The sequence below is a fragment of the Carcharhinus amblyrhynchos genome, chromosome 4 (assembly GCF_965287045.1).
Source record: "Carcharhinus amblyrhynchos chromosome 4, sCarAmb.v2.hapA, whole genome shotgun sequence".
NCBI classification, from domain to species: domain Eukaryota; kingdom Metazoa; phylum Chordata; class Chondrichthyes; order Carcharhiniformes; family Carcharhinidae; genus Carcharhinus; species Carcharhinus amblyrhynchos.
This window is the reverse complement of record NC_137327.1, coordinates 77,321,997-77,340,968: the sequence shown is the minus strand read 5'-3', so window position 1 is coordinate 77,340,968 and position 18,972 is coordinate 77,321,997. Positions and strand designations below refer to the sequence as shown.

The following is an 18,972-nucleotide window of genomic DNA, read 5'->3' as shown; positions in this document are numbered from 1 at the left end:
AGTCTCCCAGCCTGTATTCAGCAGGGAGCAACTGGAGAGCTGGCTGTGTACAGATGTATAGTGTAAATAAAGTAACTTGGTGACAAGACTATGGCCTCTGTGGACTTATTACACATTTAAAGAATCCAGCTAAAACTTTAACAAATCCACTCCACATACTGTGGATGTGCATCCACTGTCTAACACATCACACTGGGATAAACTCACTGGTGAACAGTACAATTCTAACTGATGAGTCTCATTTTCCCCTTCCCCTTTGTCATGTATCATTTCAAAAATCCTGTAATTCCATCATCACATAATGATACTTCTAGTTACGTCTGAGATACCAGTTTACTCTTCCTTTGTTATTCTTGGGTTTTGTTCTCCTGCCATCATTACCCAATTCCTGTCATCTGTTAAAGCTACCAGGAAGGTTTCAATCCTCATTTATTTTGTCTGTGTTTCTTCTTTCATTGTGATGCTTGTGCCCCATATCTCAAAATGCTGCCAATGTTGAATCCTCCATTTTTTGTGTTGTCACTGCAAACCCCGAAAGCCTGCGAGTTTACCAACAAATAAATCAGTTGGACTTAAACCTGGTGTTGTCAGACTTCTTACTGTGTCACTGTAGGTCCCATTGGTGCCGTGAATGTCGTTAGAAATGAATCACACCCTAGAATTTCTTCTTGAAGCTTCAGACATCTGTTACAAAAGCGTTACTCTTTCTGAAAATCTAAATCCATTTAGGAACAGGACCCTAAGACTAGCACAATCCAAGCACTGAGTTGGGATCTTCAGTTAGAATTTCTGCAATCTGGTAGATAACCTGTCAAATTTCATGATATATTCTGATATCCATCCTTCTAAATTTGTCACAGTCTGACCTAGCCTCATAAACAATTCCAGATCATTTATCTTATTTCTGTTGTCCATAAGCTTTAAGAGCAGATTTTGCGTTCCCCTTGCCAATGCACCATGCTGGGTTCCTGTCCACCCTTACCCCTCTACAACTTCACATGGAGTGGGTAAGACCTTGCTCAGCCCATCCACCTTGGGTCCAATTGGGGTCCTTAAGTAGCCAATTATTCACCATTCAATTCTCAGGCTGACAGGAGAGGTATGGGGATACCTGAAAATAAACCAGGTTCAGGCCTCAGATGTGAAAGGGGTGGGTGAATTTCCATCTGAAGCTTCTTATTAACGTCTTCCATCTGCCGCAATCCTTAAGGTCTGGTAACCACAGGAGTGCCTTCTCCCCCTACCCACCTCTCCACCATCCCCCTTTGTTCATACCCTCAGGCTTGCCCTACTTTCCCTGCCCTGAGATCCACAAAACTCATCTGCTCCTGCAATCCCAGTACTTTGGCACTGGGGACTGATTGTAGTCCCAGTCCTAACCACTGCAGCTTCTGGTGCTATGTGGATCAGAGAGCCCTTGGTGAATCAGATTGGCCAGCCATTCTCTGAGCTGGTACACCTTCCCGAGTGAGATGGAAGTCCTGCCTCCAGTTAATTCACACTGTGTTAACATTGTGTTATATGGCTATGGGGCAACCTGGCACCAGAGGAGCTATGTTTCCCATCAACCCTTCGGATGGTGGGAAAGGTAATCCTGCTATTCTAAAACTCTGGCCAAGAGCTTGTCTAAACTGTTCTCAGTGTCCCATTGATACTTTGTACCAGATCCTGCTTCTGGTGGGAAGTGAGAATGCCAAGGCCATAACTTGCTTTTTGTTTGGTAAATACCTAGCCAATGTCTACATTGCCACTTCATTCTTCCACCAGTTTATGATTCAGCTTCACAGAGCAATAGTGGAAAATCGTTTCCTGATATTTTACATTCAACCAGTCTTCTCAAAAGAAACAGTAATAATAGTCTTCTAACTGTAACACTGTTTACAATCTTTTGTCTGAAAAAGAGTTCTGCCAAGTTTCCAAACATCACCTTTAGACAACTATTCTTTGTTACTATGTTACGAAAATCTGTCAGTTGGTGAAGCCAAAACTAAGGCAGTGAGTCTTTCTTCGTAAAGAGAGTTTATTGATTTAATACAGATTCAATATTCCTCCCCCTACCAGTGTCCCAATTGTCCTTATTTATAGATGTACGAATATCCATCACTTGTTAAACAATGTAATTGCCATTATTAAATCATAACAAAGTAATTGCCATTAAATCGTAACAATATAATTGTCATTAAATTGTAACAATGTAATTGCCATTAATTTGTAACAATGTAATTGCCATTAATTTGTAACAATGTAATTGCCATTAATTTGTAATAATGTAACTGCCATTAAATTGTAACAATGTAGGCCGCGATTCTCCCAAAAGAGCTGAATTGGTGGGAAAACTGTTCTAAATCCCAACTGTTCTGTCAGTTCAACTTCTCACCTGAATCTCCCCATTGTGTGCGCTGCAGAGGTCCCAGTCGTGAATCTCATTAAAAACCTGGGGGAGGGGGGCGGGACCTATTAGTGCCATCATTTGATAGTTCTGGAGCTCTGCGCATGCACAGTGGCCACGATCTGTCAGACTACCTGTTAGGTGGCTAGCTTGATTGCTGGCTAGTCCAGAACCCCCACAGTGCTGCCCCTCAAGCCCCACCTCCCCCACCGCCCGCCCCCCCCCCCCCCCCCCCCCCCACACACACACACACACACACACAGCTGGATTCCAGTCCCATAACAATTCCCAGGCTAGCCCGGCCCTGCTTCTTTGGTACTGCCATATGCCCGATGGGCAGTGCCAAGGTGCCCCCTGGACATGGGCACTTTGCATCTTGGGCAGTGCCAAGAGGCACAGGCTGGCACTGCCAGGGTGACCACTTCCCACCACCTGACCCCCTCGGGAGGAGCCCAATTGCTCCCCCTTCATTCCAGTGGGGTCTCCTGCTGGTTCCCCGAATGTGTAATCCCTGCCAGAATGAAGTACTTCTGGCAGGGTGGGAGATTCAACTGAGACCTGAAAGTTCCTGATAATGATCTGATAAACATATTTATAATACATTTAAAAAAAGATTTAAATTATTTACCTGCCTTCCTGCCAGTTTCCAGCATGGTCTGAACACTGACTATTCACCGGCTCTGGGAGATGCAAATGCATTCCTGGCGCATGCACAAATCCCGATATAGGCCAACAAAGCGCATCTGTCACCACAACCCGCCAGAAAAGTTGTGGCCCACAATGGGAGAATCGTGGCCAATATAATTAACACTAAACCGTAACAATATAATTGCCACTAAATCGTAATGGTGTAATTGCCAATAATGTTGACAACTGGTAAAGAACTGACACTGTGCTGTGGTGACACCTAGACTGGGAAAACATCACTGACACTACAATAGCACTGTTACTACGATAACATCAACAATGTGGCTATTTTAATATGGACAGTACATTAACACCCACGCTGCAGTAACCGCGATATTACAAGAACCCCAAAACTGCAATAACACAGAAACTGCAGTTTTTCTGACACTGTGACAACTCTGACATTGCTGTAACACTGGATCAGCATTGACACTGTGAAAGCACAGATACCCTTCTAATACTGACACTGCATTAATTTCATCATTGCAACAAGATCCACACTGCAATTAAATGGATGATATTGGACTAGTGTAGGTTAGATGGGCTTTCGATTGCTTTTCACAAGTCGGCGCAACATCGAGGGCCAAAGGGCCTGTACTGCGCTGTAATGCTCTACGTTCTAAACTGACATTGCAGTGATAAGACTGAAATGTGGACTGCAAAAAACCTAAGAAAATACCAACTCTTCCATTATACCAATACTGGGAACAGCAATACTATCCCAAGAGTTTGGTCTTTACCTGGGTGAGACAAGCTGATCAGTCAGAGGTCCATCAGCACAGAGCACAATCTGATTGGGATGTAGGTGGTGATAATATGTACAGCAGGACAAGCATTTCAGTAATCCATTCATTCTTCAAATGTCACATTATTGACTAAACCTATGAACATTGCTAATGGGAAGCTGATGCATTTCAGCAAGAACTATTGTGCAGTTTTCACATGCTGACTCATTTTCTTATGAAATAATTAATTGATATCTGGTGTATATCTTGCCCCAGTGAACAGTACAGTCAGGTCCTGAGCTTCCCATTAATTGAGCCTTTGAAAGAAGGAAACCTTTCAGAAGAAAGAAAGTGCTTCAGCAGATTGCTCCACTCACTGACACAGTTGGAAATGCGCCAAATCCAAATTGATCTATAATTTCTAGTAGCAGGATATCATCTCCACCCCAACAATTAAGACCGAGGAATAATTTTCATTTTGGGTATTAGCAAATAGATCCATTACAATAAATCCAAACCCTTCTAAAGGCTCATAATAGGTTACACATCTGTCACCAGGATGGTCCTCTGAACCTACAAATCTTTCAGATGAGTAGGAGAAACCCTGGACTAAAAGTTAGTTTACCCCAATCTTTTAGATGAAGGAATTACGACCTGCGAGCTGTGAGGTCCTGTTCAGATTAAGACGGGGAACATGGGGATATGCCTCCTGCCATCCCCCCCTTCCCCCCAGCCTCCACCCCCACGAGTCTGCATGGTTAAGGAACCAGCTAAGTGGAACCTGCCTTGCTTCTTTTACCACTGTTGGCTGTCTCTGCACTCAGCTCTTACTGTACTCCTTGTACCCTTATGACTGTGGCCAAATTCTCCTCCAACTCCATTTTCAAGTTTGCTGATGTCACTACACAGTGGGTCGGACCTCAAACATGATAAGATGGAATACAGGAAAGAGAGAGAATCTAGTGAAATGGTGTGACAACAATAATCTCTCCCTCAATCTCCTTCTCAGAGGAGGATATGCCCCAGTCAATGTTAACAGAGATGAAACAGAGATGGTTAAGAGTTTCAATTTTTGAAGTGTCCAAATCACTGTGCTGACACTGTAGTTAAGAAAGTCCACCAATGTCTCTACTTTTTCAGAAGATTAAGGAAATTTGGCATGTTCACTACAACTCTCACCAACTTTTACAGATGCACCATAGAAAGCATTTTTTCTAGTTGTATCACTGCTTGGTATGGCTCCTGCTCTGATCAAGACTGCAAAACTAGTCCATCACTCAAGCCAACCTCCCATCCATTGACTCCGTCTACACTTCCCACTGCTTTGGAATAACAGCCAGCGAAGGACCACACGCACCCCAGACATAGTCTCCTCCACCTTCTTCCATTGGGAAAAAGATACAAAAGTCGAAAAACCCATACCAACTGACTCAAGGACAGCTTCTTCCATGCTGCCTTCAGACTTTTGAATGGTCCTATTTTATAGGTGGCATAGTGGTTAGCCTCACAGCGCTAGGGTCCCATGTTCAATACCTGCCTTGGGTCACTGTCTGTGTGGAATTTGCACATTCTCCCTGTGCTGGCGTGGGTTTCCTCCGGGTGCTCCCGTTTCCCCCCACACAGACCAAAAATGTGCAGGTTCGCTTGACTGGTCATGCTAAATTGACCCTAGTATCAGGGGACATGTGGGTTAAGGGCTTTGGTGGGAGTGTTGTCAGTACAGACTCGATGGGCCAAATTGGCATCTTTCTGTACTATAGGGTTTCTATTATTCTAAGATATTAAGCTGATCTTTCTCTGACCCTATGACTATATTTTGCACCCTATCCTTTCCTTTTCTCCCATGTACTTTATGAATGGTATGTTTTGTCTGTATAGCGAGTAAGAGATAATACTTTTCACTGTATCTCAATACTTCTGACAATAATAAATCAAATCAAATCAGGGGAACCCAGTAGCATTCTCCAGTAACCAACCTGCTCTTGTTGAAGACTTACTCCCTGTTAAAGCAAAGTAGCATTCCTGACTTGAAGGCTGTCTGTAAAGCATTGGAAGAATGCCAGTGAAAGGGAATGACACACCAGACAAGGGACAGACATACTAGGTTCAGTGATGCCATCATGGCGCAGTGGCACAGTGGTTAGCACTGCTGTCTCACATCACCAGGAACCTGCATTCAGTTCCTGGTTTCGGTCATTGTCTGTGTGGAGTTTGCACATTCTTTTTGTGTCTGCATAGGTTTCCTCCAGATGCAGGTTAGGCCATGCTAAGTTGTCCCTTAGTGTTAGGGGGATTTTCTAGGGTAAATGCATGGGACTATGGGGATAGAGCCTGGGTAGGATTGTAGTTAGTGCAGACTGGATGGGCTGAATGGCCTCCTCCTGCATTGTAGGATTCTATGATTCTATGATCTTGGAGGCACTGGTAACCCAGACATGGGAACCAGAAATCACCCATACACAAAGCTTATTAGAAAATGGGAGGACATTACCAGAGAGGTCAATGCCCAGGGTCTGACATGAAGGTCATGGAAACAGTGCCAGAAAATATATAGTGACCTCTCATGGGTGGTCAAGATGAGTGAATGCATATATATGTGTGCACATATATATATACATTGTATCTTATATCCACCACATCACCAACCTCCTCCTTTGCTTAATGCACTGCTCCCCCTTCACTCACTCAGCAGTATTCCCTGACACTCAGGACTCATGCCTAACATTCACATATAACACTATATCGTCTTGAACCTCCTTATGCTGCAAGCATAGTACCCATCTCTCACTGCCTCCGCACGCCTCCAGCTATTCAGCTATGGAAGAAATGTCACATGTACACTTTGTCATGTGGCTTCTGTACTTTCTCCTGTTAACATGGGATATGGACATTCATACAGATATAGTTAATGGCACCCTACACCTTCAGGAACTATGTTAAGCCAACAGATCCAAGTCTTTCACTTTGTTCTTGCCTGCTGTGGGAGGACAGGACGAATCCATGTTTGACGTACTTGCCTTCCATCACTTTCCGGGTGCTTGGACTAACTCAACAATATGATATATTGGTGATATCTCTCATGGCTACCTGAAAGAATCTAAAGCCATAAAAATGAAGATAGCGATGACCGTCACAGCCATTTGGAGAGTCACTGTCATTCCAGTATAAGGTTGAACAAGATGGCATGATGTAAGCATCGTCTCAGGCATTGCTCCTGGAATGTCAGAGTGTTGCTCCTGAAATATCGATGATGGTTATGATGGGGAGGCTTCTCCTACTTCCTTTCTGGCAGAGCTTCTCCTCTCCACTGTTATGACCCAGGCCAACCGAGACTCTAAGTTTTACATTTGGGTTTAGCATGGGTGACTTTGAGGTGTTTCACTCCAGACATGATTCAAGTGACCCGCTAGGAAGATTTTATCAAACAAAGTTTATTTAAGAATACAGTTAAAACATAACAAGAAATTAGCATACTTTTACCAATTACAAGATGTAAGCGCAACACAGTATACTCCTAACAGCTAACTATCTTTGTTGTTCCAAGTTAAACTGTCCCACAGACATACACCCCTCTTCAGGCTTGGCACAGAAACAAGATGCTCACATGATGCTGGATTTTCAGTTTTCTAAACGCCTGCTGTGAATTGGTCCTTTGAATGTTGGATTAAATATTGAGGTTCCCCAGTCCTGGACCATTCGGCAAGCCTCTGGAAAGATAGAGAGAGAGAGAGAGATACTGCCTTTTTCCATCAGCTTCTAGCAGCAACTGAGAAAATGAAACTAAAAATTGGACTTTTCTATGGAAAAAAGTTGTCCTCAGGCACATCGCTTGATCTGTCAATCATCCCCAAATGAAGCTCCACTCAGTAATTCCCAAAGGACCATTAAACCACAGAACACTGCATTAGTCCAGATTAAAATCACCATGCTATCCATTATGTTGCTTCAGTAGCAATTAGAGGACACCGGTTACAGACAGCATGATACCGGCAAAGTCTTGAGAAGGAACATGATTAAAATACATTTTTTTCATGTATGGTATCATCACATCACCTCCTTCATCTCCTGGTCAGGTTGCCCAGCTAAGACGTAACGTAACAAATGGCTCTCTTCCCTGCCTGGATCCAGCGCTCTCCTCTCCTTCACTGCAAGTTACTGCAGTGCTTCCGCCAATTCAGCCTGAGCAAAAGTAAGTCAAAAGTACTTCCCTTGCAATGCCTCAAGTGGCCGTTTAAATAGCATCAGAAGTGGGTCCACCTTGCCTTTCTATGGTTACATTTTCAAGGGCGGCATACATATCTGCAGCCAAGACTAAATTTGGAATCCTGGCATTTCAGCAACCACTTCAGCTGTAGAGTGTATCAGTGCCCATGCAGGTGATATACTCATAAGCACACTTCTCCTCATCCCAGCTGTGTGGAAACTGCACTACTTCAGTCTCCCTCGACCTCTGTAGCGTCACTAAAGGGAGCAAAGAGATCTCTTTGCATCTCTATGCAAACAGATTTTTAGCCTTTCCTTCCCATGGATACAATATTGAAATTAGACATTGAAACAGAGACCATGCCAATCTTAAGAATGGATTAAATGGGGGTGGGGGTTAAGGAAAGGGAACTTGAAGGGCCCATATATTAGTTGGATTGTGCACAGCAAGATCCAAAAGCAGCAATGAGATAATGACCCGATAATCCATTTTAATGATATTGCCTAGAGGGCTAAATTTTTGGCCAGCACATTTGGGAGAACTCTCTTACTCTTTTTGAAATGAGTACCATGGGACCTTTTATGTCCACTTGAGGGACCAGATGGACCTCTGTTTAATGTCTCTTCCAAAAAAATCCTGCACCTTCAACAGTGTGGCACTCTCTCGTAACTGCATGTACATGGCAGCTAAGAGTTGTTTGCTCAAGTCTGAGACCCACACCACCTTGAGCTCCCGACATAACCACAGCCAACACTTAAATAAATTCTTGTTATTTACTTGAATTGCACTAAAATATTCCCTGCTTTTCTTGACTTGAGAGAGCATTGCAAAGGGTTCTTCAGCTTTCCCAGGAAGGCAAAGCCAGTCCTTGCAGAAATGAGGTTCAGGAACACTTCCACGCATGAATGGATGGTGGGAATTTGGAACTCTCTTCGCAAACAACAGTTGATGTCAGATCGATTGTTAAATTTAAGTCTGAGATTGATGGACGTTTTGTTGATTAAAGGTATTCGGGGTAAGAGGAAAAGGTGGCGATCTAGCAAAATGTAATTGAATGGTAGAACAGTCTTGAGGATAAAATATACTATTCCTGTTACTTTGCATCATATTCTTAAAAAGAAGCTCAAGTTGACCAGCAGATACTGAAAATAGGTTTGCAGGTTAACAAGATTTTACAGTAACTGCAATCCAGGTATTGATAATGTCAATTGTAATGATAAGGGAAAGTCATGGGTATCCTCATTTGGTTCAATTAAATGGATGTGAAATGTATCTTTCAGAATTATTGCCTGCTCTATGAGTATGAAACGATACGTGGAGGCTAATATCTCGCAGAAGTCTCACACTACAATCAAGTACTTCATGAAGATGTGGAGCAGTGTGAGTGAGACCCTCATCTTTATTTTCCTCGGTGTTTCCACTATTGGGGACAAACACGAATGGAGCTGGCCCTATGTATGTTTCACAATGATATTTTGCCTTGTCTGGAGAGCAGTTGGTAATTTGAATTTATTTTCTCTCTCTCTCTTTTCAATAACTTGCTCACCTTTCTCCCACAACCGTCCCTCCCCCCCTACTCCATCACACCTCCACATATCCCCCATATGGTTCCCCAGTCAAAAATGGCACATAGATGCCTGAGCAACAAGCTGGGAGGCATAGTAGTACACAGTAAGGTGGCATTGTCTCACGGTGGTTAACACTGCTACCTCACAGCACCAGGAAATCGGGTTCGAATCCAGCATTGGGTGACTCTCTGCATGGAATTTCTACATTCTCCCCTTGTGGGTTTCCTCCCACAGTCCAAAGATGTGCAGGTTAGGTAGATTGGCTGCGCTAAAGTGCCCCTTAGTATCCCAAGATGTGTAGTCAGATGGATTAGCCATGGTAAATGTGTGGGGTTACAGGGATAAGGCAGGGGAGCGTGCTGTCAGACAGTCAGTGCAGACTCAATGGCCGAATGGCCTCCTTCTGAACTGTAGGAATTCTATCACATGAGACACATCTGTGGTGACCATTAACAGGTAGAAAAGATTAAGTTAGGAATGCTAGTTGGACTTATTCTTTGTGGCCTTATCACATGACCACTCATAGCTGTCCATCAGGTCACGTGGCTTTCTTTCTCTAACGTCAAGATCTTTTTATAACTGATATGACAAAGTGGTCAAGCAAAACGATAAGTTTGTATCGTTTTAATGCCTCACTATTTTCTCCTTGCTGCAATGTTCACTGCAGTAGTGGGCCTATTATCTCTGGGAGAATGAAAGGTGTTTGCATTGAGTAAACTCTAAAGGGGATTAATAGGGTGGATGCTGAGAGTGATTGGCCCTGGTTTTACCTGCACAGCCTCCCCAAGACTTGCAGAACGGCATTCCTTGCACACGATCTTACAAGCCTCGGATGGCTTGTTTCTGATGCTCAGGGAATCTATAACGCGGGGCCCCAGCCACAGGATAAGGGGCCGATCAATTGGGAAATTAATTCACTCAAAGCGTTGTGAATCTTTTGGATTTTCTGCCCCAGAGTGTTAGTGGATGCCCCATCATTGAATACATTTAAGGCTGGGACAGACAGATTTTTAGTCTCTGAGGAAATGAAGGGATAACAGGAGGAGTTGGGTAAGTGGACTTGAAGGCCCGGATCAGCCATCATCGTACTGAATGGTAGAGCAATTGTGACAGACCATGTGGTCTACTCCTGCCTCTATTTCTTTTGTTCTTGTTCAAGAAATTAATATTTAATAAGAGGGCAGAAAGGAGACAACAAAGCCATTGATTTTACGTGTCTCTCCATGGGTGAAAACACATCACTTCTCATAGTATTGTCCAGATTAGAATCTTACAATGTGGAAAATCACAGGAATGGATCCCATATCCCTCTAGTTTGTAGCAATTGAGGCACTGGAATACTCTAGTAACGTGATGCTCACCACAGAACTGAATCAAGTTCAATTTCAAGTCATTATAGTTATACTCTGAAAATTGAAATCCTAAGCTAACTGACATGAACTAACCAATATTTTCTTTTATAAAATATCTGTAATCTAGCAGTTATTTATAGGACAATCAAGAAGGTATGATGGCTGAGAAGTTTAATATCTGCTGAAGAAGGAAAAAAACAGTATACATCACAGGATAAATTTCATGAGGCATTCTAGGGTGGTTGAGATGGTGGCTGATGGAGCAAATGATCTTTTCCCATGTCCAATATTTCTGTCAAGCAGGAGATTGTGAGAGTGCAGCAAAATTTTAAAATGACTCACAAAGGTTAATGGGCGAGATTCTCTGACCTTTTCCATTGGTGGGACCCAGAACTCCATTCACTTTCTGCGTCATCAGAAAATCCCAGCCGCGAACAAGGACAGAAGATTTTGGCCAGTGTGTGAAAGAGACCTGATTTCACATTGTGCTGAGATTTACCTTTATCTTAACATGATATTGAGACGGAGTTTAGGAATAGTTTGTTTGGTAAATGTTATCTCCTGACTCTGTCCACCATCTACAACGCATAAGTCAGAGTGTGTTTCACTTGTCTGGATGGGTGCTGCTTCAACAACACCGGAGAAGTGAGACACTGTCCAGGACAATGCAGCCCACTTGATTCGCATCCTAACCACCAGCTTCAACATTCACTCCCTCCACTACTGACACACAGGAATGTACACAGTGTGTACCATCTATATGATGTGCTGCAGAAACTCTGTCAAGCCTTCTTCAACAGCACTTTCCAAATCCATCGTTTCTAGCACATAGAAGGACAAGGGCAGCAGATGGATAGGAACACCACCATCTGCAAGTTCTCCTCCAAGCCATGCTCCAGCCTGAACTATATTGCCGTTCCCTCACCGTCGTTGGGTCAAAAACCTGGAACGCCTTCCCTAACAGCACAGTGGATGTACCTATATCATGGGAACTACAGCAGTTCAAGAAGGTGGCTCACCACCACCTTCTCCAGGGCAATTAAGGTTGGGAATAAATGCGGGCCTAGCCAGAGTGGAATTAGCCTTTTAGAAAACATGCCCAATTTTCCTACCATGGAAAGTCTTCCTTCTTGTTCAATCTTCTGGCACTGGAAATTAGCCTTTGGTTCTTCTCTCCATTTTCCATGTGATTTAAATGTTCACATTTGCTGGGCATCAAAATGAACACAATGGGGACGATTCTCATACATCCTATGAAAGAAAATATTTTTTAAAATGTAATTTGTCAGTTGCAATGCTTTCTCTAACGTCAAAATTAATTTTAAAAAGTTATCACATTGAGAAAACTCAATTTTCAAGAAATAGATAACAAGAGCCTGTTCCTGAGAAGATAACTGAACTATATTTCAGGGTTGTGAGAAAGCAAATGAAATTTCATTTTCTCAATGTTATCATCCTCAGGTTTTCCAGCAGCTACCAATGTCTAGTAACAGATTTTCTTCTTGATTTCCTTTTTGTTCTCAGGTGTCATTTTCCTGACATTTATCGTGAATAAGTTCCGTGTGAATGTAGTAACAACAAAAGATCAGTTCATCATAGCCTACGGCGGATTGCGAGGGGCAATCTGTTTCTCCCTGGTTTTCTTGCTTCCAGATTTCCCCCAGAAGAAATTGTTCACAACAGCCACTATAGTGGTCATCTTTTTTACAGTCTTCGTTCAGGTAAGCAGGGATTTGTCTGATTACAGTTTGCTATCAATACTAAGTTCCTCATACTGCCTTAAAAATATTTCTGATCCCCTTCTATTGTAATATCTTGTGAGTCATGGTTAAAGTGCCTCAACATTGGATGCCAATCTCAATTGCTGAGTTTGTATATATTTTGCATTCAGGATATATAGACATGGAGCGGATGCTTCCACAGGTGGGATTTTCTAGGATGAGAGGTCTTAGGATAAGGGGAAGCAAATTTAAAACTGAATTAAAGAGAAACTACTTCTCCCAAAGGGTTGTGAATCTGTGGAATTCACCATCCCAAAGTGCAGTGGGTGCTGGGACAGTGAGTAAATTTAAGGAGCAGTTAGACAGATTTTTAATTGGCAATGGGTTGAACGGTTATGGGGAGAAGGCAGGAAAATGGGGATAAGGAACATATCAGCCATGATTGAATGGCGGAGTGGACTCGATGGGCCCAGTGATCTGATTCTTCTCCTATATCTTATGAACTTCAAGCATCTGCATTAAACCTTCATTGCTCCTTGGGCCAAACCATTCTTGTAATCTGCAACTCATGCATAAGAATGATAAAAATTCCCCCACTGTTCCAGCAATCACAAGCTAAGTTCAAATGAGACCATATACTTAGGAATGAAATTAAAACCGTTATTTGCAACTGAATCTTTCTAGTTAACATTTCCACTTCTTACTCTGTCCAGAAGTCAATTCAAAGTACTGATTATCCTTTACACTAAGTGATTCTTCCTGGCTTCAGCACTCATTTATTTGCCATTAGATTGAAAATATGCTTCCTAACTCTACTTATTGATCCATATACGCTGTCTTACATCTTCTAGACAGTTTCTCATTCCGTTGCATGCTCACTTCGTCTGGCCAAGTCTAATCCAGATCACAAGTTCAAGGGAACAAAATAGCTTCTCTTTGAGTTGCATTTTTCTATGCCCTCAGAATGTCCTCTAGGCCGGTCCAACCAATGGATGAACTTTCAAATGCAGTCACTAATGTCATGTGAGTATAAAAACCACAAGAGTGGATCTTAGTCTCCCCCAGGGCAGTAATCTGGCAGAGTGGAATCAGCCTTTTAGAAAACCTGTCAATTTTCACATCACAGAAGGTCTTCCTTATTATTTAACTTCTACAGTACCGGAGATCAGCCTTTGGTTCTTCTCTCCACTTTCCATGTGATTTAAACATTGTCCACACTTGTTGGCAAGCCAAATGAACACAATGGGGGTGATTCTCTCAGTCTGCTGGACATTACGGTCTCTGTGCATCTCCAGCACTAAGTTTTTTCAGGTAATCGGCTCCTCACCAGACAGTGGTGCAGAGCTAATTACAATATGGAAATCTTCATTTCCATACGATTAGCAAGCCTGGGACTGAAGTCTTCGGGCCTGCTAGTGTCTCCCAACTCCACCCCTGCCTCCCTGCTGGGACTGTTTCCCTCCAGTGGAGTTTACAACTGCTCCCCACTAATGGGGAACAGGCGTCCTGATCTTGCTAGAGGGAAAAGAGGCCATTGAGGCCCTCCCAGGAGGTTGGATTAAGGGGAGGGACTGCCCCTTTGGTAGTGCCAACGTGGCACCCTGGCACTACCCAAGGGGAAAACTGGCAGTAGACATCAGGCAGTGCCAAGGGGGGGTCAGACACCTGCTGCCACTCTGCAATCAGGATTCGTGGGGGAGGGAAGAGGGTGATCAGAGCTGGTCTGAGGGAGGGAGGAGGGGGGGGAGGGAGGAGACAAATAATGGCTGGTCTGGAGAGATCTGGGATGCTAGTGATCAGGGGTGGGGGGGTGAGTGGAAGGACATCAGTTGGGGCTGCGGGACTGGCCAGCAATGGGAGGGCCACTACACATATGCCAACCTCCATGCTGATAGATCAGCGCATATGCAGTGGTCTGCTCAGCACTATGCTGCCAGCCTTTCCAGCGGGAATAAGTCCTGCCCACAGATTTCCAGACTGAATCATGCTGAGGCACCCTGCGGTGCTCAGAGTTCCAGAGATTCATCTGGAAATCATGTTCAAATAACCGGCAGGATTTTCCCACAGGTTGGGAACTTAAAATGTTTCCGGGAGACTCCCGGCCAATAGTTCTGTCTGAAGTCATCAAAACTATAAACAATTTTCATAAATTAAACAAGGAGAAATGATCTGCTCTTGTTAATGATTTGGTAATGAGGAATAAATTTTAAGATCCATCTGACAAGAATAAATCCAGAGGCTGGAGGGTGGATATACAGAGAATTGTTTGGACCTTGACTGCTCTGCCAAGAACAGTGATGAAAGTAAAGTACATAATAGGCTTTCAAACAGAAATGGATAGCTATTTTATAAATAACAATGTGAGGAGAACTGATAAGATTAGGGGAAAGGAACTAAATGGGTAGCTCTTTCAGAGAATGGGCACAGGCAAGGTGAACGTTTCAACATCACCTTGAGGTATTTGGACATTATTCATAGTGTGTCTGGTGCCCGAAATGATACTTTCTCACATCCACCCTCATTGACATTCCAATTTCTTATGTGGGTCATTGACTTAACTTCTCGATTGATGATTTGACAAATTTGCTGGGAGCTCTGATTCTAAGCTATGGCTATAAATTAGAAACAACTCCTGGGTCACTCCTCTCATTATTCCCTGCTCCTTCAACATCATTTTTCTTCCATGTACCCACAACATCCAATTTCCTGCAGTCGGTCTTTGAAAAGATCTATTTCTCCTTGATTTAAGTTGATGGGCAGAATTTAACAAGAAGTGAGCGGTTCTCCTGAATGGAAGCAGAAGCAGCTGTAATGTTCCCTTGCACCTACTCCACCATCTTCCCACTTCAGCCAAGCATGGGATGGCCAATGAATGGGGCAGACCACGCTGCCAATGGGAGGTTTAAAGGAGTGACAGATTCTTCGAAGGGGGGAACTGAAGGAGAATGCAGTGGTTACTTGAGTAGTGAGGCAGTAAAGATAGGTGTAGGCAAAGGGTTAACTGGCATCCTGCAAGTCCCATAACCATCTGATTGACCATACACTATTGGAGATTCAGGCCAGCTTAAAAACTGTGAGGGCCTGAAGAGAGTTAACCTCAACTTTCACTCATCACCAGTGGAAGGGGAACATATACAGATAGCACTATGCTCCCTGAATACCCTCCAGATTATCTGCAAATGGCTGGAGGCTCTCCTTCTGAGGATTCTTCCCCAGCTGATGGAGAGAGCCAGGATCACGATGGAAGAGGTGCCTTGAGGGTCAAGCTTGGGGCCTGTTCTAGTAACGTTGGCAAGGGATTTCCAGCTCTGAGAGAGGACGTCTCTGCCCTTCCTTGAAATTGTGCCATGGGATCTTTCAGACAGATGTTGTTAAAATTTCATCTGAATGACTGCTCTTCCAAAGTGTGCAGCGCTGCCTCAGTACTGCACTGGTATGTCAGCCCAAATGTCTGGAGTGGTGCTTGAACTTACAACCCCTGGGCTTAAAGCCAAGAAAGCTACCAACTGAGTGAGTCACAGCGGTAGTAACATAAGCGTGTCTTTAACTTCAGTCTGCAAATTGAACAGGAGTATTAATCTATCCGTAACATCTCCATTAATGCAGATTACAGAAGGAAGTTAAACAACCATGTACAATGTTCACCTCCCCGTCATTTCTCTGCTTACTGTTAACAAAGGTTATTTTATAATGTCATGTTCCTTTTCAAACCCTTTTACTGTGTACATCAATTCATCTTTTAAAAAGCACAATTGCTCAGTTTCCTAAGTGAGTGTGCTTGGACAATACTGGAGATCAAAATATTGGTCAAACAGATCAATAACCAGCATTAAGAAGCTGAAATGAGAATTGTTCAATTAGAATGTCAGAATAGAGAGCTTCTGTGTTAAATGTGAATGAAAGAATATTTCACCTTTGGATCGAGTGCCTTGTCAAATCATATCAAAAAACTGAATGAAGTGAAGCTGAGAAAAGTCACAAGGCTGGTTCCTATTGTAAAAGAATTGAGTTACCAAGACAGACTGAGGAAAACAGAGATCTTCATGCCTGGGAGTCTCTGCTTGTGTTGTTTTAATGGGGCAATTTGCCCCATTCAGCCAACGCAACGGAAAAGATCAGAGAGTTTGAAATGCAAATTACGTCCAATGCAAATTGACTTCCTGTGCTCATTTGAATATTGTGCCAGAACCTGGTCCCACCAACAGAACTGGCAATGGCCAGATTGCCGATAGCATGAACTCTATCCCTTCAGATTTTATAGAGGTGATTGGGAGGTGACCTATAGAAACACGCATTAAATTGTACAGACAAAATCAATCTATATTTATATTGCATGTTATTACAGAGGTTCCCAAGCAGTGTGCCGCAACACATTGGTGCACTGTGAGAGGCTTGTAAGTGTGCTGTGGTCTGCTGCCGGAATGTTTTGATAAGTGTAATACTGGCATAGGAAGGCAGGCAAGCAGGCACTGCAAGGAAAGCAGATGCCATGCTAATACTGGGATGCCAGCCTCAGATATCCTGCAGGACTACCAGGCAGGTACAATGAATAAAAGTAATAGAATAACCCAAATTCACCCCAATTTCCAAATGGTTAAACAAATTGATTCTAGTGCATGGAAGTGACATAACTCACAGTCAAACATACACAAAGAAAGGTCTGTCTTTGCCAGGAGCCTCTTCACTGGTGAGTGCTGGCCAGTGTCTCCAGCCCTGGTGTTGAAAAATGTAAAATAAGTTATTATTCCAGTACTCCACCACCAAAAAACTTCAGCCCATCTCTCAGGCTGGCTCAGTTATTCTCATTTCTCAAGTATGCTGGTCTAATGATCATTGCTCAGCCCTGCACTAGCCTTTAACAAAAGGGACCTGGGCATTTTTCTAGTTGGAGTTTTCTCAGGTTAACAGGATCTCCAAGGAGGATCCACACTTCCTTTCCACCCCTTCTCCTATTTCCAACCAAACTTCCAGAAAGAAACCTTTCCTTTCCTGGTTGTGATTCTTTTCATTGAAGGTGTTAAGACTTAAGACTGAAGGCGTCATCTTCAGTCCCTCTCTACAAACTGCAGACCATGTCCACCTCATTCCTTTTCCCTCCCCAGCCACTGTCACAGGATAAACCAAATAATCGCGAGTCTCAGCATCCTGTCTGACCCTGACATGGGCTTCTGACAACATAATCTCTCCATTACAAAAATCACCTTGGTGATAGGTTTTATCTCAGCCTACCTCCTACTGAAAACCTCTTCTTCACCTTTATTACCACCAGACTTGATCATTCTAATATTCCCCAGGTTGACCTCCCATTCACCCTCCATAACCAGCTGATATTTTGCTGCCCATCCTGCATCAAGTCTCACTCAAATTAAACTCACTATCAACATTGGCTTCTTGTTCCTTGGTTTTCTCCAATTTAGCATCCTCAGCTTTACGTTTCAATCACGTCATGACCTCGCTGCTTCCCATCTCAGTAACCACCCCCAAATCTAAAACTTATTGTACTCCAGAACTTTCTACTCCTTTCACTCTAGCCTTTTGTCTGACTCCCTGCCTTTGCCTCACCATTAATGGCCATGCCTAGTCCTGGGGCTGTAAAATTCAGTTCCTAAACTCATATGTCCCTCCTCCTCCTTCTCATCCTTTAAGACTGTCTTTAAAACTCTCATATTTGACAAAAGCCTTTGGTCAACTCTGCTACTATATCTGTCTTTGTCAAAGCATCTATGAATATTTTTCTATGTTGAAACATAATGTGAATAGAAATTGCTGTCATGGTTAAATCCTTAGACAACGTGTGCAAAAAAATTAATACAGAAATCTTCTCACATCCATTTGAGTTTTTTTTCATTCGTGGGATGTGAACGTTGCTGGTTAGGCCAGCATTTATTGGCCATTCCTAATTGCGCTTGGGAAGATGGTGGTGAGGTGTTTTCTTGAACCGCTGCAGTCCGTGTGGTGTAGATACACCCATAGTGCTGCTAAAGAGGAAATTCTAGCATTTGGGCCCAGTGACAGTGATATAGTGGTGAGTGGCTTGGAAAGTAACTTGCAGGTGGTGGTCTTCCCATACATCTGCTCCCTTGTCCATCTAAGAGATGCTGTCCCAAGAGCATTGAGTTTCTACAGTATATCCTGTAGATGGCACAGACTACTGCCACTGCGCGTCAGTGATGGAGGAGTGAATGTTTATGGAAGGAGGTGCCATCAAGCAAACTGCTTTGTCTAGCTGAGTGTTAGTGTTGGAGCTACACTCATCCAGGCAAGTGGAAGTATTCCATCACACTCCTGACTTGTACCTCGTCGATTGTGGGCAGGCTTTGGGGAGA

The 18,972-nt window shown here is 43.3% G+C and overlaps 1 protein-coding gene across 1 annotated transcript in view; it reads left to right on the top strand.

The window, feature by feature from the left end:
• LOC145342642 (sodium/hydrogen exchanger 2-like) overlaps window positions 1–18,972 on the top strand; it is a 151,359-nt gene that overhangs the window by 67,257 nt on the left and 65,130 nt on the right. Inside the window, exons 4-5 of the mRNA XM_080188188.1 lie at window positions 9,286–9,503; window positions 12,450–12,646. Of these exons, the coding sequence (XP_080044314.1) occupies window positions 9,286–9,503; window positions 12,450–12,646 (415 nt within the window). The remainder of the gene's footprint in view (window positions 1–9,285; window positions 9,504–12,449; window positions 12,647–18,972) is intronic.